Genomic DNA, 26,731 nt, shown 5'->3' on the forward strand with positions numbered 1-26,731 from the left:
ATTTGAAAAAAGTATTTTTTAGTTTTGATTAATTATAATCAATTATTTCAATACTATTTAAATTTCGATAAATATTTTTCCCTATCGACACGCCCCAAACTCCTTGGACCTGTTACATTTGCTCATTTAATACTTACGATGACTGCTAAATACATAACTTAAACTGACCACAATTAAATGTATAGGTCAATCACAGTAGGTACGAAAATATTACTTTAATTTTAAATATCGAAAAAGATTTTTCCCTATAAACGCGACCTAAACTCCTTGAACTTGATGTTATATTTGCTCACTTAGGGACTAATCTACACCTAAGGTTACTAATAAATACATATTAAACTGACCATAATTAAATGTATAAGTACATGCATCAATCACAGTACGAAAAGTTTGCACTGATATATAAAATCGTAATCAAATTTTAAAAAAAAATCACTTAAAACCAATTTTACCGCTCGACTCCGAGGCGGGCACATGTACATGTGGCAAAGCACATGCACATGTGGCAAAGCACACACTCCAGTCCAAAATCCCGTCAATCGAACAAGGTCAGCTCATTGTGATTTAGTTGTTTAAGTCAGTCACGCCTTTTGATAAAATCAAAATTTTTGAGGTTTTCCCAGACGAAACGTCAGCGGAAACTGATATAGACATTACTTTTTAATCTGACTAGATTTTTAATATTTACCAAAATTGAAATAGGTAGTACACTAACAGTGTTACATATACATGCACCTAGCTTATAAATAATCTATGATCTATGTTAGATCCATACAATTCAACAAATTATCGTTATAAATGAATGATGAACAATGATAATAATTAATAAAAGATTTCATGTTAAAAATCATGTATCTCTGTTAAGACACTTCTATCTGTTCATTATTTAAACGTTAGACTATAAACAAAACATTTATATGCCAATAATGCAGTGCCAGAAAAGTAAAACATATTTGGCACCGTGCTCTGTAATTAGGTATGAAAGCGACCCGCGCGTCGACAGTAGTTTTGATTGAAAAATTAAATTACGCATGTAATTTTTTATTATTTATTTGTCGTACGTCACTTCATTGCCTAGGGTTGGGTCATTTACAGACGAAACATTCATTTAAATTTATGTGACCCACCGTTGAAGGGAGGCATTTGACATAATTTATGGGCATGTTTTATTCATAATGCACAAAGGAATCCTAAAACAAACTTAAATGAAATGACGCGGTTACGAGCTATCTCAAGTTCGATCGACGAGTCGTTTTTTATCCTAATGCTCGGCGACCGCTCGCGGACGAAAATTACGCCTGGATCGGGTTTTTTTCGACTTCCGGCCGAGATAACGGTCTGTGAGCACCTTTGGCTGTTGTCCGCGCTAAAGCCGCGCTCGATATAATTACTGTACCTTTAAAAACGACGTCTTCATCCCCGTTTTAATTTCGGCGGTTTCAATTAGCGCACATTAGTCGACTTCCGATCGGTCGCATCCTACGCGCTTGCGATTAATAGCGCGTCTCCTTGCGGAACGCTCGCAATATCCTCGATTCCGGCGGAGGGTCGTTACGAATTTCCTGCGAAGCGCTGCGTCCGCAAATCTACGACATAACATGCCGACTGTGGTCAACATTTCGGCGCGAAGTGTGTCCAAACAATAGTAAATGCATTTAGCTCGACCATCGTTTGATTTATGGTGAAACCGTGTAGGTAATTTATAAGAGTGGCGCGGAGAGGGCGCGCTCCGCCGCCCGGCGTCCGCCGCGGGACGTCGGGACGTCGGGAAATCGGGGAAAAGCCGGAGATTTATTAGCGGCGGAACCGCAGGAGTCGGCTGACCGCGCGACCGCTCTGTTTGCCCAGTCATTAAAGTCGGCAAGTAAACGTTTAGTGCGAAGATGAGTATATTTGCGAAGCAATTAACGCGTCCGAGGTGAGACGAGGGTAGCGGGGCGGTCGTTGTTTGTAGACGATTACGCCGAACTCGCCCGAGGCGTTGCGAACTGACAGATTTTATTTGTGGAACCATGTATTTCGGGCTCGGATAACGTCGAAGCGCTTATGTGTCGGCCGGTAGATAACGATTCAGAAGTGTACGTCGGTATATCTGTATGTAAACACACGGCGTGTCAATCACGGCGGAGCGGTCCCTTACAACATTTTATCGGTTGTCATATAATCTAACGCATTTATGTCAAATTGTCGATGTATCTGCGATAAGCCCACCCACGTTTCACCGGCCCTATTGCATCATATCGAAGCAATGGCGGCCGGCGTTATATTTATATTATATATACCAGCACTCAACAGATTATTATTACAAAAATAACATATGTTCTTTGAAACATTTATCTCAGCCGCGCTCGTAGCCGCGCTGATCATGGAAGTTGCGGATATTTTGTAAAAGTGTTAAGAGCGAGTCATTATCGTAACACGCGGTACGTACTGCACTCGTGCTGCAATTAAATCGATCAGTAAAACGTGTCAGAACAAAAAAAAAATTAAAGAAACGATCGACAGTATTTTTTTTTCGTATCTACGTTATCATAAACCTGTTTTTCGTATTTGCGTCAAACTACGAATTTGTACAAAGTTTATCGTCAAATTTAAATACTTATTTCTTAATACAATATTCGGGTCGGCATCGGCGACTACATAGCGTGTCTAAGACAGACTTATATAAACTTAATTATATTTATAACGTTAGTAAATATTTCATGTTCAAAATCTTGGTAGTTAAAATGGCAAAGAATATATACCTATATATAGCAGACATATATATAAGAAAGATATGACTTAATATTATAATCATACATAAATTAGTATCGCTTGATTTTCTTTTCATCGGAATCCGATCTTTATATATGTTACAATTCTTCTCCTTGCCCATAAGTAGGTATATGAGTATCATTACTACGATTATAAGCTGTTAAATTGAAACTCGCTTTGAAATAAATAACTTCTTTTTTCAATTTGAAATTTCATCGGAGACAAATAGAATGTCACTTACGATGACAGGTGTCAAATTAAGTGTTAATTGCGGTTTTTTTATTGCGTTATATGTTAATTATAAACAACAACACTATTTTTAATTTTTTATAACGAATTTGTACTTGTAGTACGTGTGGAATTTATGCGGCACATAAAGTATATAATAATTTAATTAATGGCACCATAACTAAACAAACACGCGTTTTTATATTTCTATTTATATAAATAGTTTCGCAATATCTATATAACATAAAAATAAAATTTTTAATCAAATAATATGTAAATTATTGTTATTATTAGTAATATGCATGTGGTTTATCGAATTGTTATAATAATATTTAAACCCATGCCTAGTTGACTGTAAAATAAAAAAGAACAATCGAACGTTATTTTTTTAATAATTCAAACATTTTTAACGAAGGTACTATTGTAACATATTCAAACAATAGTCGTGAAGTAAACTGAAAATAAAACACTTTTAATTTTAGCGCGTTTATTTCAGGAAACCCGCCTTTATATCCTCGTACCGTCCCATTCGGGCTAATTAGTGTTGAAATAAAATAAACTCAGCCATTACTCAGAAGGCAAGGTCGCGGGCTCTAATTAATTGGAGAGGCTCATAGATGCCACGAACAGATATTTTGTGTAATAGACCGGAGCTGCTGCTTAGTTTCCAATTATATTTTATTTGTAACGTTTTCTTGTAAATATTAGACTAGAAAATAATACTAGTCTTAAGCCCCGACTTGTATTATCAGAGTCCAATATTTGATATTTAAAGTACTTAAAAATACGTCATATTTTCTGAAGAGATCATTTTATATTAAGTTATAATAAAACGAAATTTCCCAGAGATTATTATCGGCGTGTACGATTATAGATATATTGTGTTTCAGATATGATTCACTTTTTTTATTTATATATATTATATACTAAATAAAGTCAACATATCATATTTGTTAAAATAGTTTATAATATAGTTACAATTAATATCCTAGGCTATATGTTTAAGCGACAAGTTCAAAATTTCGTACTCATAATATAGGATGTAATAATACGTATATATGTTCATAATACATGGTGGTTGCACTATATGCGAGTGTAGATATATGGGTACCACCCACACATAAATAATTCTGCCGTACAGAAATAATAAATTGTTTTGTTTCGTATACTGAGTGAGTCAATGTAATTACAGGCATAAGACATCTTTGTTTTCGTGGCCGAGCTATCCGTGTAAGCTTTAAAGCCTTATAGTTCCAGTCGGGCTATTCCGATTAAAATTAAAAAAAATATCTTTAATTGTGTAACGTAATTAAGACGCTCGTGTGTTAAATTTAAACATTTATACATTTGCACCATCTAGATACTATATACAATAAATTACTTTAATTACAATAATTACTTTATTGCTCTTAAGGATTAATTAATCTTGATACTCGATCCCGATGTCCCGCACAGATGTTTATGTGGCTATAGTCAGAAATCGCTATTTATTCGGAACGATCTCGCCGGCTTGGCTTAAGTGCTGGATATAGATACTTTTTTAATATCTTCTGGATATTTTATACTTACAGATTTTTTTTATTCGAGGCATAGATTTACTATAACTTACTGATTATTGTTGTATTGATTGTTCTCTTAATAGATTTTTTTTATGGTTGGCGGACGAGCATATGGGCCACCTGATGGTAAGTGGTAACCATCACCCATAGGCAATGACGTTGCAAGAAATATTAACTATTCCTTACATCGTCAATGTGCCACCAACCTTGGGAACTAAGATATTATGTCCCATGTGCCTGTAAATACACTGGCTCACTCGCCCTTGAAACCGGAACCGGAACCACAACAATACTGAGTACTGTTATTTGGCGGTAGAATAACTGATGAGTGGCTAGTACCTACCAAGTATTAATAGATTTTTACCATATTGGTCAATCATAACGTTTACCAATCAACTGTATAATACGAATTGTACAAATGTGTATGCAAGTAGGTACAAATTAATTGTATATCTTATGCTTCGAAAAGTCCATACATGACTGAATTTTTTATAAGTAAAATTAACTAAATTTAATTGGATCTAGTCTGGGATTTGAACCCAGCTCCTGAGACTCTTCTAGACGAAAATTCAACTATCCATTTTGTAAAGATTTTGTGTAAATACAACAAAAATGTTGCCGAAATCGTTTTGCAATATAATTTTTTTTATTATTGTAAATAGTAATGTTTGAAATTAAATTTAATTTAATAATGGTATTAAGTATAGACTTACAATAACATAAATGATAATATTATTGAAATATCTATAAACGATTTTTTTTTAAAAAGATTTTTTGTGTCACGTCCAACTACCTTTTTTTCTTAAGTTTGTTATTTTTCAAAATAAATATATGTAAATAAAACTAACTTAGGAAAGAATTGTTAAATAATTATTATGAAGTAACCGCTTAATTATCTGTAGAAATATAACATCGTATTTAAAATTAAAAAAACCTGTTAAACTATTAACAAACAGTCAGTTATTATTAAACACACAAATATACATTCTGACTAAATCATATTGAAATTCAATAATTAGGCCTGGTTTTGTGATTAATGAAGAAAAAGTCAGCCCACCCACCGGGAGGAGACAGCTTAATAAGGCTCTAATTAACACCTAAAGGCTATTTCCAATTCTGATTCGCTTCACTTTTATAATACCATCTCGTTCTTACACCGCTCACGCGTATCTTGCATCTTACTCTTACACCCCTTAATTGAATTTCTCGTTGTTCCTAAACTTCTTGACTTAAGATTAGTGACATATTTGGATTGGCGTTTTGTCCTTTTTACAGTCGGCCGGGGACGGTCTTTTTTTGTTATCAAACGTTTAATTTGGAGGCGATAATGAAATGAACGGATACTTTTGAACAAAGCACTGACTTTAGACTCGAATAAATTAATGACTTTCGGTACTTTCACTGCTTGATTTCTACAAAAAACAAGAATGATCTGAAGGTAGTATGCAACTGATTATAATAGTAAGTATAGAACTGCTAGCTGTTGAAATTTGTGCAAGCTTCTATGCAAAGGTTATATAAGCAATGCTCTTAAGTGGTAGAATATATGATGATGATGAAGTATTTATTAACTTTGTAAGTGAATGTAATTATTTCTCGCAGGACCAAATGTCTATCGGTGTTGACCACTTGTCATCAAGCACTCTTTTTTTTAATTAATAAAAAAATAAAACTGATTCCTAATGCCAGCACCAAATTTCAATTAAGTGAGTCATGTTCGATTCAGTTAGCAAAATAATATTTCTTCATCAACTGCAGAACCATTCTGTAAGGACTCGAATGCGATATTGGACTATAATAATTACAATTATAAAAAAATGGTCCGACCAAAAGTGATACCGAGACCTCGTACCTTAGGTCGACATTTCGCGAGTGTTTTATATGAACTCACAAATTTGTTACAGAATTCTTCCGCTAAATAATATTGAATAATTTAATCAATTTTGCATTAAGTATTATCACTAAGAGAATATGATGCAAATTACGATTATTCTCTTATTTTTAGAATAAGACCTGTATAAAATTGATTTGGTCAAAGTTTCAATTCTTGTCTGTACATTTTTCGTGTACGGTTCCTCACAATAATTGGGGAAAACGCAATACCTGCGTACTGCTAGCAGTTACACAGTAGTTACTCTTTTTTCATTATATAAAATTAGTCATGTTAGTTGCGTTACATAATAATTTTACCATAATGCATATAGAGAAAACAAGCAGACCAAAGTCTTCGGATAAGTGACTACGAATGCCATAATTTACATCAATCCTTGAAAAGCTTTCGTTAAATATTTATTCTTATTTAAAAATCATTTCCTTATTTTTTACATTACATTTAAATCTCATAAAACAACCACATTCGTCTAGAGGCTAGCTTGTACAGCAAAACGGCTTGAGGTAGCAACTTCGAATCGCTACACAAGTCAATAAATACTGAGGCTGTCTGTCTAGTAATGTCATAGAGGAAATACTATTGGTTTTGCACCTGATCTGTCTCCGTTCGTATTGAATTAACGTCCCAGTGGACAGAAGGAGTACTCGTATAGTGCGTCTATGTGTGCATACTCGATGTTATATCTTGGTCATATATGATTTTGGCCGCCATTATCAAAATCAGTCAGGATTATCAATACAACGTGTAACATGGACAGCCTGTCACTGTTCGGCTAAGACCTCCACTCCCTTTGAAGAAGGTTAGGAGCGCGTTACACTACGCTGCTCCAATACAGGTTGGTGGAATCTCATGTGGATATTTTCGTTTAAATTACACATGCAGGTTACCTTACGATGTTTTCCTTCACAACCGTTAAAACACTTGCTGTTTGTGCTTGCCTGGGTTTGAACTCGCAATCATCTGTTATGAGGTGTTCTAACCACTGAGTCATTTCGGCTCATGTCATGATCAATACGATAGTTTGCAAGTTATGCTGTTTTAAATTATATTTATAACAACTTAAATGCCGTCGGAAGCCGATTAACGTCAACGGTTTAATCGAACGAAATCCAATCGGAATTTATATTTGACACATGTATAGCGTTCATTAAACTTTGTTATTATCACAAACATGTGATACTAATGATTAACCTTAATTAGGGAGATTAATTTGACGTAATTGGCTTGTGGTTACAACGTTTCAAAGGGTAGAGTTCAGATGGAAACCAATTCATTTACTCGTTGTCGATAAAAGTAATTACAAGACGTCGGTTAAACACTTAAAAATTTTAAAAATATTTAAAAGTATACTCTTTCCATATATCGTTACATAAATGTTTGTGTTTAAAAAGGTCCTTTAAAGTTCCAAGTATTAAATACCTAAGTAATATAAACTTTTAGACGCGTTCTTCGTTTGAAGGCACTGTCTTGAAATTGCTTTTATAAAGTGCGGCTTTCCGTCGGCCAATGAGAGTCGGACCTCCCTCGATTGGCAATTTCTTTATTTGACTTTGATCTCAACTGTTTGTTTTTCCGCTTTTTATTACCTAGACTACTTTTATGAACGTCGTATATCGCGGAATTCGAGAAAATTCACTCTGTACTAAGTGAACGTATTTTTAGAAACTTACTTGTTGAAATTTTTTTAAGAATCTTTAAGAAATAAGCGGTACGACGTAATATCTTTATTAAGTCGTGCACGCTAATTTCACAGCTAATGAATCACAATGTTGAAAGCAGCAAAAAAACGACACCGTTTTATTGATTATAAAAAGCGGACAATAGACAAAAGATGGCGCTGCGTATTGTTACCGACTCCGGGACGATAGACGGCGCCACCGGAGTCGCTCGTGTACTAAAATGGCAGTTGAATATTTTTACCGGCAATGGTTATCGGTCGTCGTCATTGGAAATTCAATCTTACGTTTATACAAATAGATCTCGTTTCGTCTAAACCACGCTGAAGACTTACGAAGTCAGCCTCGGTATATTTGTGGCGAAGCGTCGGCATTGTTCGCTAAATTGTCGCTTGCACGGAACCGGCCGGGCTTGTCGTGAGTTAGGTATGAGCGCACCGCACACAATGACAGTATACATACATTTAAACACCTGTTATTAAACCTGAACAGGGTCACAGAGCGTAGGTACTCACATACCTCGTTAAATACAATGACAGATAGAGATCTCACTGCCGGCGATTTGGGATGCATCCACAATTACCTACCACGAGTTATCATACGATATTATAATTACCAAGTTGAATAAACTCATATTTTAATCATAATTTCACGGGCTCATTATCCGCGGAGCGATCTAGAAACGAATCCAACGTAGCTAAAATTCAAGCATCGAAATAATTCTCTCCATCGCGTTTCAACACTTGGAGATTAAGCCGAGAACTTCCTCTTAACACTTGACAAAAACCGGATCATCTTTTCGTTTGATAGGATTTTCTGGGCTTAGCGGATTTCACATGTGCTCCGTGTCGTAAGTTGAAATCACATAAAAACGAATAACACCGAATCGCTCTACAATAGTCTTTCAATTGCACTTTTTATTATTGAGAAAAGGACCTAAGTCGGGGATTACGTTTTTAGACTACGCCCCTTATAGGGATTAAGGATCCTGTGGCCGACAACCGCTCATTTGTCCCCTTTTCCAGTAGACGACGTGCCAAACCGACACTCTTCGAGAACCGCAAGAGTAATGTTATGACGCTAACGAAAAAGAACTTTGGCACTTCCGAAAAAATTAAGCATCAGGCTCATTTCGAAAAACACAGACGTCCAACGTCGGTCTGAGAGAATGTAATTGGTATAATAATGGCGGTCGCTTTTCGAATTTATTTTCAAGTTTAAATATTAATGTTTCGTGACAGGGCGGTGGCGGGGCCTGCGAGGTGTCGGTGGTTTTCTGGCCCAGCGCCCACGGACCGGTTGGACGCTCGCACGCTACGCCAGAACTAAACAAGTATCGCAGAGAGCGATAAACCTTGCTTCGTATATGGCCAAACGGCAAACGACCTATTCGTACCAATTTGCAGGCCCTGTTTGTTCTACTTTTGGCAACAGAACCGAACATTATCTTGGATTAGACAGTGGCAAGCTGGCGCTACAAATATATGGTATGATCTTCCGAGCGAATGTGTATTCCGACATTCATTTTCTGTTCAACTTGCTATGAAATTTGATGGCAGCGATTTACGTAACCTATACGAAGTAAATTATTATGTACATAACTGAAAGGCAGACTCACCAGTGGTGAATAGAACGCTGAGCTGTCGACGCCGATACTGGGGTATGGATTCTGATCCGTTGAGGGATATGGAGCTCCGTAAACACCAACAGCTGCACTCGATAGTCTTGGATACGAGGTCAATGCTAGCCTGGCTCCATCATATTGACAGGAGCAGACTGTCTGTCCCGATACTGGGTCGGTGATGATAGGCCTTGGCGTGTCGCAGCAGGAAGCGGCAGGGGTACTGGCATGGCTTCCTGCGCCTGGGGATAGGGCTCCTCCGACTACCCCGGAGCCACCAGGCGATAGGGGCGGCGCGGAGCTTGAGCCTCCATCAGGCGAAGTTGCCGCTCCGCCGTTACCCGCCCCGCTGCTGCCCACCAGCAACTAAAAAAATACAAAAAAATATTATTTACAAACAGCCACGTATTATCAAATATGTAATTAAGTTATTAGTTATTTATTGTAGAGATTTTTATTGATGACAGGGAAATATTAATTTTAATTAATTTCTTTTCACATTTTCACATGAAAATATCATTGGTATTTTAATCACCTCCAATGAAATGAACTCTTTGAGAACTAAAAATGTCGATTTCCAGAATTATTTCATTTTAAAACGTTGAAAATCTAACACAAATAAAAAAAAAATCTCGACATCCATAACATTATTTTTAATTTCGTAAATACATATATTCAAAATAAGACCATTAGAAAATCAATTAGCGATATTTTTTCTCAAGAAAAGTGCCGAGCAGACATCATCATCGTGGTCAACGCGGTCATAACAGTAATTTTTGTCAACATACATCGTTTGAAGTGAGCTAGGAAGTCGACGTGAAAACTTTTATTCACATTCAAACCGTATCGTTAACTTTGAGAAACCATTAAACACCTTATAAAAGTAAATAATAGCGGTTGTAAAGCACAATATTCATTTCATCGACTTCATCGGCCGTTTGAATCTATAACGTATTCATAAAAGTTTGGGAGGCGCCGCACCGGCCTTACATTGAATTTATTTGACAAATTTATCACCGAACGTTTCATTTCAAAGATCAGAGTTTAATTGGTCGCTCATATTTATTTTGACTGTTGTAACAATACGAGTACGCTTCGAATTATTTTGTTTTTTTTATATTATTTAAATTTCATGTATTGCCGAGACGGCCCAGTGGTTAGAACGCGTGCATCTTAACCGATGATTGCGGATTCAAACCGCTGAATATTCATGTGCTTAATTTTCTGTTTATAATTCATCTCGTGCTCGGCGGTGGAGGAAAACATCGTGAGGAAACCTGCATGTGCCTAATTCATAGATATTCTACCACATGTGAATTCCACTAACCCGTATTGGAACAGCGAGAGGCGGCCTTAGCCCAGCAGTGACAAATTTACAGACTGGTGGGTACGTTTTCAAAATAAAAATATCACAATGGATGTGTTTTATTAGTTTGTGGAAGTTCTGAGGAGAGTGGACTGTCGTGACGCACACCTCATTAACACCTTACAATTGTACATACAGAAAGTTTATTACACAAACCGGGCAATAATTTAACAATTAACCTAATTCTTTGACAATATCGCATTATTTTATTTAATTACACGTTATGAATAAAAGCGTAGAATCAACGAAAGGTGGGCACTAAAACGCCCTCGGTTGTAAATATTATAACCCCCGAATGTAAAATATTTAAAAGTGAAAACGCGGTTTAATAAAAGCGGTCGTTTGAATCGATTATACATTCATAGCTAGTATTTAATAGATAAGTAACAAAAACCATGCCAAACTACTTGCAGGTTTCGCGGCACGCAACACCTGCTTCGACGTCACCTATATAGAAATAATTATACATTCAAATCTCGTTCTAATGTACAGGTGATAGAGTCGTATTTTCCGTGTACAAATTAGGTATCAGAGGTGTGTATATTACGTCTATCGGTTTCACTCTGTGTATGGGTGCGTGTAATCCTATTAATCGAGTGTTTTTTTTTATAACTTAATTCAAATGTTTTAACCCTTCAATGCCCATCTCGAACTTTCTATTTCTATTATGGTCTATCTAGGTGGTCTATAACACGAATCGCTTTTAAAGGTTACCCGTTATTTGAACACGTGTTTATGACTATATGATTTATTGATTTAACATTACCTATATTAATTAAAGTGACAAAACATTGTGATGAAACGTGATGACGTCACCAATAACACGAATCTTTTTGGAAATACTGAAATATAGTACTAATACTTTTGATCAGCGTGATATTTAATTTAGTTTCATTATAAATCGATGATAATAAATTCTAAATTCGAAATATGAATACAATATCAAACGGAACACGCCAACCATAACACTGTAGCGCAACAGTAATCAGTTATCACTCCCTAATAATTTAATCAAAATGTTGAAAATTTCTGAATTCGGTTGGAATAATTCTTTAGTTTATTTAAGTTGACAGCTAACACGACAAAACAAGACCGCTTTCACGTATTATTCTTAAATGCAAATTAATACAATTTCTAGGGCGTGTTAGATAATATCGGAGGTGTCCGATCTAAAGACTTAATATTTTTAAAACAAGTTTTCCGATCATTATCGCATCGCCTTTCGATGACTTAATAAGTAATATAATGCAGTTAAAATTGTAATGGACAAAAAAACAACACAGGAAATTATATGAATTCATAATTAAAACCAGACTTTATCTATTAATCGCGATCGGATACACAGGGGTCTGGCGAACGATACTTCTTTGGTCAGTTTTGATAAATAATAATTTACTTGACAAATCATTGACAGAATATTTCTCTCGTAATCGGAATGGATTACTTATATCTTATCAATTATTATAGCCCTGGGTACCCAGTCATCAGATCATCGCCAAACCGCAATTAGCACCGTTGCTTTCCGGTTTATAGGGTGAGCCAGTGTATCTACAGGTCAAAAGGGATATGACCTCATTTCCCAAGATTAGTGGCACATTAAATAATTCTTATCTATTGACAATGTATATTAACAACGACCACTTGCCATTAGGAGACTCGTTTGACAGTCCACCTAACCATCTATACTTCTATACGAATATTATAAATGTGTAAGTGACTCTTTCTGTCTGTCCTTACCAATGTCTATTAGCTACGACCACTTACCATCAGGAGACGCGTTTGACAGTCCACCTAACCATCTATACTTCTTGACGAATATTATAAATGTTTAAGTGACTCTTTCTGTCTGTCTTTCACGACCAAACCACTGAACCGAAATCCCAAGGAAGGACATAGGCTAACACAAGACAACCGAACCCCTAAAACGCAAGTAAAGTCGCGGGTGACAATAAATATGACAAAAAATTATACATCGAAAAGTTTAGTTACAATAATAGCAATTAGACAATTAATGGGTACTTTACACTTCTATACTAAAACCTACAATCAGATCGACTCGTTGTTAAGTGATTACCTTTATATGCATTTGATAACACGATTAATCACACACAGTACGAATACCTTGCAAATTACTGAACCCATGTCTTTGATGATTATATTTTCATACTTCTAGAAACGCAAGTGTTTACGTTAACTTTAAAAAAAAATAATACGTATCTGGAAAAAGGTTCTAAGCGACTGCCGATTAAATCATATAGATATGTATAATAAATTAATTAATTAAGACTGTGTTTTGTACATTTATCATTTAGAAAATAATGGGAGCTTCAAGAGACTATAATAGACTAAATATATCTTATTATTAGTTAATTGCCGATTAACATTGCGAATCAAACGTCAGTCAAAGATGCAGTTGATCGAAGTTTACCTCGGGTATTGCCCCCTTATAATTCTATGTCTGTATTTCAAAGAAAAGTAATTGCTATTTTTACTTTATCGGCTTTTTTAAACGAATAAAAGACCTAGATTCGTTTCCTCTTATACATAAATACAATCGGTGTGCGTTCATTAAACGATAAAAATATTCCTCGATATCGCGAATTTCTTATCATTATCTGAATTTAAAGTGCTTTTAATTCGAGTCAATTTTGCCCAATATTAAATATATATATGCAAGAAAAATAAAATGTTATGTTACAACTATTTTTTAAATTCAAAAGACTAACGTTCCAAACAGTATTTAATTTGATTCGCGATTTCGTACACAAAATTAGAACGTAAAAATGTTGCCATAATAAAAAATGAAATTTACTATACGCGATCATGAAGATAACAATTTTGGCGTTTTATAACGAACCTCAAAAAAAAAACAAACTGTAATACCTACAAATTTTACACCTTTGAAAAGTTATAATTAGCTAATAATTTACATTTGTGTATTTAGTTCGTAATAAACGACCAAGGAACAAATTAAAACATGTGTTTCCGTGTTTAGTTAAAAACAACTGTCGCTTGAAAACAAACTATAGATAAGCCTAATTACAATTTTATTCAAGAATACGTTGTATATTAATTATAATTTTATAGTAATATTAGATTTTGGCCTTAAGGCAAAGAGGTTTCACGTATTTGTATGTAAATTAATCATATGCGAAAAGGAGGTAGCGCTTGTTATCTAATTGTGTTCTGTGGATCGAAAATTTCTTTGAAAGTAGAGTTGTTCTCTTACCTATTTGATATTGTTAACAGAAACAAGAGTTTCTTATAACATTGTCAATCATTTATAATCGAAACTAGTTTTTTTAGATTTATAATAATGGCTGATTAATCTTGCAATAAAAATTTAATTAAATACAAATGACATAACACCATATGAATTATCTATGTGTTATTGATATGTGGTTAACGGTCTTTAGGCTAAAGTTGTCACCATTATCCGAACATTGGCGCTGTGATCTTTTTGAACAATTTTTCTATCGCCAACGCACCACCAACCTTGGACACCAAGTTCAGTCATCATTTGTGTTGTTAAACAAAAAATGTTAAAAACAATAAACATGAATCTCCCTCCCACTCCGCTTCATCTTAAACCGCGAACAAAATCAATCACATCGTTCGTAAAAAGAGAAACGAGATATTTTATATCGTAAACCATTTGGACTCAACAAATTCAATATGACAAATATAAATATATTTACTCAACCGATATACTTAAACCTCGGAAAGATTAAAGGGGACCGAGGACGTCAAAAGATTTGATCAAATAAAGAGAGTTTGTCTAATATAATAGCATAAGATACTGCGCACACAGAACCCCACTTGAACCACTAATGCTTCGTTGGAGGACATCAACTTGTTTTCTTTAAACAAAGTGAAATTGGTTTCAAAGGAAACGCTTGATTTGATAATTTTAGTACTTATTAAAAATGTAAATTAAATCGTTATTTTTTTTTTCTTACGATACTTGAATAAATTTGACGTATTATAATCAAATAACGATGAATAGTATAAGTTAAATAAATTATTGCATAATTCGTAATTGACGAAAATTCTATAAATTCAATATTTCGTTTTAAATCTGTCCAATCTGTGATTGTGCTGTCCTAATACTGGCCACTTTCGCTACTTTCAGACAGACGATTTAAATTAATTGTGCCGAAACAATTAAAAAAAAAACAATTAACAGAATATAAATCAAATGTCTTCTAAAATCAAGGTGAAGAGTCAGGCCAGGGAATAGTAATTGAAGATAAGCGGTAACAAGAAGTCTGGTGAAATCGGAGTCTATTCACCGACGCGAGATTTTCGCGCCTAACAGCTACAATTACAAAGTGCCGGCCGCCAGCGTCGGCCATATTTGTTCAAGCACTATCAACACCACAGACTATACACAACGATATGATCATTGCGATAAACACAATATTTTACGTTTCGTCTATAGAAAATATTTTTTGACAGCTGATTTTTTTTTTAATTACAACGAATGTCATAATGATTGAAGGCTCCATATATGTCTCAAGTCGAGAATGTGGTGCCAAAAATATAATAAGTGAAGAGAAATATAATTACCAGTTCCGAGTAGACAGTCGTATTAAACCAAAAAATATTGAGCCAATTATCCGTCAGTTTGAACGGTATAAAAGTGAAATAAGCAATGACGCTTCTAAGATCTCTAAGCCGAGAATGCTTCGTTCGTGTAAATCAGTCCTCACGTTGATACTAAAGCGGTATACATGATACGTATTAAAAGCATAACCCTTTGCAGTTGCGGTAGAAATAAACCACACAGCGCTCGACACAGACTATCAGGGAAGCACTAAACTAAATACGTTTTCCTGTAAACACTAATAATATAAAGTAACACTACAAATTTAATTACTTTAAATATCACTTGACGTTATAAACGTGTAGGCTTTTTATGCATTCGTTTGATTTAACGTGAATATTAAACTTTAAATGTCATGAAAGAAAAAACAACATTGAGTAATAATATTCGTCACTGATGTTGAATTTTATTACGAATAAACATTAAAAATATATTTAAAAAAAAAAAACTATATATTTAAATTAAAAAAAAGTGTCGTCATTGTCTGTGGTCGTTCACCAAGCTTTATTGTATCGAGAGCGCTCTGCTATCTACACTGTGGTTTAACTAGTATTTAGCGTGTATTCCCGTAATTAGTTATTTCAAACTATACACATCACACCGCAGTGTTATTACGTCCAACACATCGATATTTAGTATCTCTGATTTCCTTGTCAATCGTGATAAGCGAGGCTGATGACATATGCCACGCGATGTACGAAATATTCGCTCATACCACTACGTGTTTAAGTTCATTTTCGTTTGTACGTAACTTGACCGCGTTGTAATGAAATACTTATTGAACTGCGGCAATGAACGCAACAAAAATTTCACCAAAATAACTGACTTTTAGCATAAATGCATCGATTTCTTTTAAGTCACATACCTACAATTAGGTAGGTACCCATTGAATAACGCACTCAATATCGTGTAGCTAACTGAGGTGGATAATATCGCCCACTGTTATTTACAGAGCGATTACCTTTAGCTAAGTAATAATTTGTAACTTAGATTTGGTTTGAGAGTATGTTGTCATTCACGGATTGCTATTAATTACTTACAATTAATTAATAATAATTGATTGAAGTATTATTTAACGTCATTCATTTAAATGTATTGAAAGTTCACTTGAAACATTTTTTGTGCGAGAGAAAAATCAACAATTATACTTGGAAATATGTAATTAACCCTAACCAAAATGCCTCATAACCTAAATATTGTACAATTAGTATTTAAATAGCGGTAATCAAGACTAAAAACGATGAAAATATAAATAAAACGTATAAGATTTTAAAGGATTTATTAATTACAGTTTCTTTTTACTATATATTTTTTATATCATACATAAATTACTTTTAAAACTAACATAATATGTTACGGTTTGAAAAATGTTCTACCAATGTCAACGGGAATACGTGATGTGAGGCAAAAAAGTATAAATTAAATCGAAATATTCAACTTGCACATTTACATATTAGAAAACGAGTAAATTTGAATTTAAAGGTACACATAAGTACACATACATAGAATATGCTCTAATTTTGTCATAATTTATCATGAATATAGAAATTCTATACTAAAAGTATAAATGTCTTAATCTGACATCTTAATCTGAATCTGAGGAAGTTATCTGTCAGGCAGTTTTCCTTTAACGTCCAAATCAATGAATTTATTATTACAATATTTTGGTGTAAAGCAAGCGTGAACTTCAAAAATGGACAATGGACATAGGCTCAACCCTTAAAATGTGAGTAAAACCTACAATTAGTAATTTATAAATGTAATTCATGTTAACGATAACATATTAAACTCACCCATTATTTCCTACTTGGAACGAGCTAAAGAAGTATTATGAACATACAGTATGAAAACTAATAAAAAGGGGGGATGATAAAATCAAATGACGGCACGTCAAATAGGACAAGTAAGACTCTCGACTGGCCGTGTCAACAGTAGCCCCAATAACTCCCAAGTCTCGTGACAACGCAAACAGTACTCAGTTATCCATTACCCCCTTAAATTAAATAAAAAAAAACTCTACTAATTTAGTCCAATCTGTCAAATGGAAAGTTCTCTGCAAAGAAAGGGGACCGGATTAATGTTTTATGTGGGCGTATATTAGATATCATAGGGTGAAAACAATGTGTACAGGGGTGAAAATGTGCGGTATTCAAAGCGTGTGTGTGCGTTTTTTTTTATTTGCTTTTCCAGTTTTCGGTTTTTTATTATCGGTTTGCGTGAAGTCGAGTTTAGATGTGATATATGTGTACGTTGTGTCGTGGAGTGCTCCGCTTTTTTTTATTATTATAACAAGTTCAGCGAATTTCATGCGCATTTGAAAATCGTAAAGGTATTCCTTTTTCAATGTCAGTTATAATTTCGGACTTTAGCTTTCAAATTTCATTCGTATTTGCTTAATAGCTTTCAACTGTGCCAAGTGAACACAGATTTGCTTTGTATTAAAGCATTTGGATGTGCCAAGTTTGCTCGGATTATTTTATGAATATTACGTAGACATTTTTAAAGTACTTCCTCTCGTGTGTTAATCGATGTTTAACCTAACTTTTGACCAATTTAATGTCATTTATTAGTAATTATAATCGTAATATTTTTCTTTTTCTTAATTCAATAAATTTCGTATTGATGTTTATTATTTCATTGAAATATCTGTAGTTTTCTTTTCCAAAATTTTAATTGAAATATATATTTACGTACAACACAGTCAAACGCACACATGTATTATTTTAGAGCGAACATTAAAATCAAATTATCATTTTTGTAACGAATACATTGTTTGTATTAAAGTTTATCAAATCAAAGATAAGATTTCGTTAAAATAAGGATCTTCGAATCGATGTCCGGTCTCCTTTGTCGGCAAACCAGCGTTTTACTTGATGTCTGATGATATATATCTTTTGTTTTAGTTGATAATAATTTTCCATGTTTCCGCTAATTATATCCGATTTGAAAATTTAATTATTTCGTAACAATATTAGCTATATTACATACATGTATAATTGTATTTAACTAATATGATGGTATTTTTTAAATGTTGAAAAAGAGTAACTGAGTTTCTTGCCGGTTCTTCTCGGTAGAATCTACTGGCCGAACCGGTGGTAGCTTCACTTAATTGTTAAATGACGATTCAAAAGTGCTTGCAAAAGCGCACTTGAATAAAGTTTATTTTGATTTTCATTTTCATTACAAGCTAGCTAATCATGGGGCTTCACCTACGTGATATTTTAACACATAAATTTTCATCAAAATCGGTTCAGTGGTATTGTAATATTAATGTAGATTTAAAAATTACTATCTAAAGAAAAAATATCAAGACAATTAAAGCAGTACTCTTTAAAACCACTCAAATAACGATCGATGTCGCAAAAAATAGTCGCTTTGCGCAATTGAATCTAAATACCGCGTTGGACACAGAATTATTCTAAAAGTAATTAATCATGAGATAAAACACTAATTGAGAACAGGATTGATTTATAATTAATTAATTTGTTGAATATAATTATTGCACAGGATATTAAGGGGACTACATGAGCTAAATGCAAGTTTTAAAATGCCAAAAAGTATATAATCCAATGCAATAAACCAAATGAAAAAAATATATGTTAATCTTCAGGATAGATGCTAGTTATACATTGTGTTGAAAACATGATGTAATTAATTTGGTACGATAGAAAAAAATCGCAAAGTTACCTCTAAAAAAGTCTTTTTTTGTTTTTTAACTACACTTATATACCTTCAATAATTTTGGTCTTTTATCTGATTATTCTACAAACAATATACTAAAAATTTATTATCCTAATTATTTAGTAAAATCAATAGATTTTTTTTAAATCAGATTTTCTTATTTTCGACCAAAATGCGTAAGCATGTGTGCGTGAGCGCCTCGTACAGACACTGCCGGCCGAGGCCTTTTGCTATACAGACGTGTCGCTCTTTTCACCGCATCGTTGCGAATAAAATCTCGTAGATTTTATTTTTGTGTAATTTTAATTGTAAATTAATTGTCGAATATTATTCTTTTATGTAAATAAATATATTAAGTTAAAATAGTCTAGTTGTAGTTAGCCATTTATTTTTTTGTTAAGTTATTTTTTATAAAGTTTAATTTTGTAAACATGGGAAATAAAGTACAATCTGTGAAGAAAACTAAAAAACGTTCATATAAATTAAAAAGCCGAACATATGAAAGATAATATGAAAAGGTAAGAGTATTTAATTAGTAAACATATATATATATTTTATAAATAATGATTATTGGAAACATTTATTAAAAACAATGCAATTAGTTCGCATAGAATCAGATTTTTCGACAGATTTCTTGCAGTCACCATGGAGTATTTGGTATTGACCAAACTTGGACTTGCTTGCATTTGCAAGCCCAAGAAGAATGTGCGGGTTCGATCCCCGCACTCTGAACTAAAGTTTTATTATTTTTAAAGGACTATATTTAAATATATATATATATATATATATATATATATATATATATATATATTTTAATTATTAAAATTTAATTCCTAACAACTATGCATTTATTTTTTCAGAATTAAGAAAATTGAAAAAAAATAACACGGAAGCTATTTCTATTACGTTAGAGTTTAATTTTATCAATTTTGTTTATAATAGGAAATATAGTTATGTATGGATGAAATTTAATAATAAAAAAAATAAATAAATACAAATTAGCACATCACATGAATATTTAGTGGTGCTTGCCTGGGTTTGAACCCGCAATAAGATGCGCGCGTTCTACCCACTGGGCCATCTTGAAATATGTAATTGTTGTGAACCAAAGAACTAAAATATTTAGAAGTGTCATATACGTAATTAAATATTTTTTAAAGATTGGAAATAGTATCAATTGAAAAATTTTAGCTCGTAGCTTCAGTGAAAGTGGGTGAAATATTGATTGCAAGTATCCAAGATATTTTAATAACGAACGACGACGAACGAATAATTAAAAAAAATATTTTAATAAAAAAATTGAAACGAAATTTATTTGTTTTTTTGTTAAACCAAAAATAAATAAAAATATTTGAATTTAATTGAATCAGTTTTATTTCAAATATCAGTCAAAAACAATACAAATAATTCTAATATCCAAACTATTTTTATGAGATTTATGACTAAACCCACTGTGATTGACCGAGTTAACCAATAATTCTACTAAACCGACTTGACGATATTATTTTTATAGTAACTTTTTGATGCTGACTTTTTTAACTTAATTTTTTTTCTTTGTGTACCGATATTAGTAAAACGAACAAACTCTACGCTTTTTGTCAGTGTACAAATTACGAACAGTTCCAATTTTATTTAATAAATCGCTTAACAAACTTACAAAATTTAAAAATAGGTACGATTTAATATTTAGTATTACAACTAATTGAATTGATACAGTAAAAATTAAAGAAAAAAATGTTTAAATTAACTATTTTTTGTACATAAAATAATAATAATTTAAGTTTAATTAATTCAGTTTAATTTTATCATAATTTTTTAAATGACACAAAGAAATTAAAATAATTCTGTTGTCCTGTCTATTTTTATGAAATCTATGATTGATAGAATTGATAGAATTGACTTCGCTTCGCTTTCGCTCGGCGCGGCGCGCGGCGGTTCGGCGCCATCTATTGGAATATTCAGGCGTAACCTCGCCGCCTCGCTAAGCGTAGTGCGCGCGGGGACATGCCGTTTTTGTCGTTAGTGTAAGTGTGTGCGCGTGATTCTCAAGGGCAATTAGCTCCTGTAGTCCCCTTAAACTAGAAATGCCAAACAAAAATCGAAAGAGTCAAACTACATTATAGAAACCGGTATACTGTGCTAATCCTAGCAAGGTATTCTATATAGTATTTTATCAGATTCAAATATGAATATTTTTTTCATATGTAACAAACATTGGTTCGAAACAGTTCGAGTAACGTAGAGCTGATTCCGTAATTGTATTTAAAATTATATCTGATTGATTGATTAATTTACATATATCAGAAGTAAGACGTTTTTAAATTGATTACTCGACACTGTACTAATATCATCGGTATCTTGTTTATTAATATTTGCCGTGTCAATGTGTGAGTGAGTGTGGTAGTGTGTGTTTGGATTTCGCATTATGGGAATTTTTTTTTCCTTTAATTAGACAAAATGTTTGTAGCTAAATTGTTCAAAATTTTTTATTTGTGTTTAAACGATCTTTGGTTTTACAATCATATAAAGTAAATCGGATCTAACGCACTGGGAACGAAACTGGTCAGGTATGGTCAACAATTTTGTAATATCAACATTAATTTTCCTTACGTATTACAAAAAATACAGCCTCTATGTATTGATACACACACAGAAACAATCCAATCCGTCCAGTAAATATATAAACTGAAACGCACACATGCACTTTTGCAAAATAAATAAAAAATAACCGTTAAGCGCTTTGAGCTGTCCCCTAAAACTACAGAACTTTTCCAACGTACTGTTAATTGAAGGGAGGCGTGGCTCTTTCCATATGCACCTAGCGAATCTATTGGATTGGAGGTAACGAGGGTTTCAGAGGCGTCAATCTTTGATGAGATTCGGACATTACCCACTGTCCGGCCGTGTCGTCAGGCCTTATAAAATATTTACGAATATATATCGCCATCTAACCAGACGCGTAGCGCTCGCAAACCACTTATAACAATATATCATATCAAACAATAGGAAATTAACATGTAGATAATTTATAATTTGTATTCGAATTTTACATAAAATCGATAATGGTAATTGAAGATTGATTCGATACGATTAAAAATCGATTCACGTTTTGTAATCAATAGAGAAAGCTCATGGAATAAAGACAACATACTAACGCTTCATTTAGCATATTATAAGGTTGTTATTACTGAAGGATATAAATAATTACATAAGTATTGCTAAACGAGTTTATTCTATTTAATTGTTAAAAATACTGGACGCAATTACAATGTAGACGATTATCTAATTATGTTGCGACTAGATGTATTACATATATAATTACTTCTGTTTTTATACTGTTTTTGGATGACTCTGTGTTTTACATAATAAATATAATTATATATTTAACGAACAAATGATGTACGGTTTTATTTATCACATCGGTTGTGTTGATGTTTTAAACTTCGCTTGTTGTGATGAAATGAAACAGTTTTTAGGTAATTTAATGTTTAAATATTTTTTAGAGGTTCAACCCATTAGCCAATCGTCATTCTTGATTTGAATCAAAAAGAGTCCAAGTTTTAATCACATAAAATAGGTAATTGAAAGTTAAACTTAATTTATGTAACGTGTTTAAGTTATGTTTATAACACAAAATGTTATATTATCTTATAGGGTTGTAACTTGTAGTCGATATATTTTTAACAGTTACTGATTGCTTTAAAGTATAACTGATTTTCAAATATCGCATATATCTTTCTTTGTTCTAAAATACATAACCATAACTCGATATACTTATAAATCTAGATCAAATGATCCGATGATGATGATTCCGCTCTAGACATCCCAAAAATATAACGCTATCCAATGTTAATCTAAAACTATGGAATGTATAAATAACAACAAAATTAGTCTTGCGTGCGAATAATCAAAACGAATCCATTATAAAAAACCGTTTAACTAAATATTATAATATCAGAAAACCCTAGTCCCAGGAACTATTCGAAAAGTTTCGACGTCGATAGCTCGGTCGTAACACTAAAACAGTCTCATATTTCTCACATACTTGTATCACACGATTTTAAACATTAACAGTATCTCGGCAATATGTAGACACGTAGTGAGCACCGCGGAACTACGTTACGAGAGCGCATTTAATACAATCAGATAGCATTAATTGTATAACATTAGCTACTTGCGTAGTTAAATCAAATAAATCTCATTTAGCACTCAAAACGAGCGTCGTAAAAACTAGCGTCCGTGAACATAATAATGTGTTTATTTTAAAAGAACAGTTAATATTTATGTCTATTTCATAACGCCATTACCTCGTGGGCATCGTAAGTTCGGATTTCGCTCCAGCAAACGGGATATGTTAAAGAGATCATTATAATAATTAGATCGTTATCAGATATTATTATACGAATTTACCCAAATTATAAGAGGACGGTGTATAAGTCGGTATCGTGACGGTAGGGCCGAATAGATTAGGTATAGCCGACGGCTGGGCACTAAATGTTGGTCCTTAAGAGGCACGCTACAAATCGATAACCATTCATTATAATGATTACTTTAAACGTTTGTTTTTTAGTTCGATGTCCAGGAGTCGTATTTTAATTTGAGCGGGTTCCCGGTTAACTTACATATAACTAACAATAAATACTACTCTCGGTCGAAAATTATACTCGAGTTTAAAGAAATTTTGTAAATTAACAGATCGGTATCGTGTTTTGTAATGAATTCGTTCTTACATTGTACGTATACCTACTGATATACATAATAAAATATCGAGTATTATTAAGTTGAAACGCAAATATGTATATACATAAAAGTCTAGCTCGAGTAATTTCTTAATCTGTGTTATAAAGTAATAACTAAGCTTCTTGTCAGGTAATCTCAGGTTAAACTTAATTTCGGACCAAAGTTATATTAATACCAAGATTCTATATTTAATATTATTGCTTCTATAAGGATTGGAAAGTTTTAATTTATTTTAACATAATTAAATAATATAGATTATTTTTTATCAAATTCTTAATTATACATATGGGTAATATCGAATAAGCACATAATTTAAGTTCACATATTAGCTTATCATCGCTTGATTGTACCTATCTCGACCCTACAGCTATAAACCGCTGCAGGCTATTCGCTGTAAAGCGGCTGAACGCGTCAACGCTTTATTTAACTATTGTTTAACGCCCATTTATACTTTTTTCCTACTTGTAGATTTGTCTGTGCATAAGCTAATTCAAACGTTTCAATTTAAAGTGACACGTGCGTGTTTAGTTCGAGATTCATTAATCACCGCGAATAAGAGAATTGTTGAAAAATAAATAATGAAATAATATCTTAATATAGTCATACATATCATAAATCATTAAAACCAAGTGTTGTTGATATACTTATATTTTAAAAAAACATATAAATATGTTCTAGATCAAAGCGCCTTTCACAATTATGACTTTTGTAAATGTATTATATGTAAATATCAATTCGATAACCGAGAATAGAAATCGATAATATATCCGATAGCGCAGATTAGTATCGATACGAGACGATTTAATGAAATGCATTACATGACATATTAAACGTTGATTATTAATATTTACGAACGAATATTATCGATTATAAACAATGCCTTAATCGAGAAGTTCAATACGTGTCAATGTGTTGTCACGATTGTGACGGTGCTGGCGCCTGCGACACACCACCGCACTCCTAATGATACGGCGTGACGCGTGCGTCGTACACCCGCCCACGCGCACGGCGCACCTTACACCTGGCGCTCTTATTCATGAACGCGTACAGTTAACAATGCAAAACGAACCTCCGTCGCCGCCCGTACGTATTAGATATTCGTGCATCGCGTCCCGCGTCGCCCAGGGCGACGATCGCGCTGATAAATATCAATCGCGCCCGCAACAACAATTAATGGTTATTTAACGCGATTCCATTCAATTATCGTCAGGCGGATTGCGTCGATAATTCCAATGGCCGAATTCCCAGCAGTTAATACGCAATGGGCAATGCATTTATGGCTCCTGCGATACAACGCTCGCCTCGCCACATGTTCAATGCCCGACGATCGAGTATTAATTCTGCAACGTTCGCATCCAGCCGAGCGTAAAAGTATGTTAATGCATTATAGTCGCGCCATAAAAAATAAAATTGTCATTCGCCATCTCGTTTAATTACTCATTCGATCGAATTGTTAACGCAACATCATTAAAAACATTAACCGCTATAGTTTTTCGTGACCGAATAATGGATTCGTTTTAATGACAATCGAGCTATAAACATCAATTATTCGGAGCGTATGAAATAAATATCGGTAAATAAAAACTCACACGTCGGCGCGCGCTCGCAGGTCCGTGCTCGCCGTAGTCGAACATCGGGAACAAATTAAATGGAAAACCGTCGAGTAATCGATCGATCGGAACACAATCTAACGCGCGCGGAAAAGTAATCGGGCGCGACGCGGCAATTTGAGATCCATGTACCATCTTAAATTATCAACAAGTTTAATAACAAGCGCGCGAGCAACGGGATAATAGCGAATCGATTATTTAGATCGAGCCGTGAAAACCAATAAACGTAACCGTGGAGCGTTCGTGAAACGAGCGCTGCGGAATAGGCTAAAACGGACGGAGGTAGCGGCCGGCGGCCGTTTCGAGTTTGGCTTATAAATAACATTTAGCGGGAGGGGCGGGAGGGTCGGATTATGAGGTCGGAGGACTCAATTAAACTGCGCTACCGGACCCGGCTTTTATTGTGGACTTCGCTGTGACCTCCCACCGGATTTTCAGATAAATGGGTCCACTTTACGCACGACGTTCTCGTCCGCACAAAATGATAATAATTTCGCCGTTCTGTATTTCATTCGAACATAGTTTTATTGGTCGGTTTTAGGGTGTGATGTAGCCGTTATTGGTGATTGAAACTCAGGCGCGATTAAAATCTGTTCGACTACTGGTCGAAACATTATTTACTGTATAATAATTCTCACTTATTAGCAATTTGCTAAACAATCGATGTAGAAATTTGTAGCGGTGTCCGATTATTAAACTAGCTCGTGTAATAAATGGCATAAATATTTAGACGGGGGGAAAAAAGTTGCATTTTTCATAAAGATAAGTAATTTCGTATAAATAATTCATTACGTGTTCATATTTCGAGAAAAAAATAGCAAGGCTAGTGCAAATTTATGCATTTATATACGAGAACAGTTTTTAAAAGCGAAATGTCTGTGTTCAAGGATGTTGAAGAAGAAACTGCGAATTTAGTTTTTATATATTCACCGGCGACACCCAGCTTCACCCGGCTTGCACCAAATATATCGTCATCATTACATAGTATAAAACAAAGTC

The 26,731-nt window shown here is 33.8% G+C and overlaps 1 protein-coding gene across 3 annotated transcripts in view; it reads right to left on the reverse strand.

Moving 5' to 3' along the window:
- Nucleotides 1–26,731, reverse strand: part of LOC124543105 (homeobox protein araucan-like) — a 125,864-nt gene that overhangs the window by 29,102 nt on the left and 70,031 nt on the right. For all 3 annotated transcript variants that reach the window (XM_047121152.1, XM_047121153.1, XM_047121154.1), the window contains exon 2: nt 9,727–10,095. In XM_047121152.1, coding sequence (XP_046977108.1) covers nt 9,727–10,095 — 369 coding nt within the window. The remainder of the gene's footprint in view (nt 1–9,726; nt 10,096–26,731) is intronic.

Source organism: Vanessa cardui, chromosome Z (genome assembly GCF_905220365.1).
Source record: "Vanessa cardui chromosome Z, ilVanCard2.1, whole genome shotgun sequence".
Lineage (NCBI taxonomy): Eukaryota > Metazoa > Arthropoda > Insecta > Lepidoptera > Nymphalidae > Vanessa > Vanessa cardui.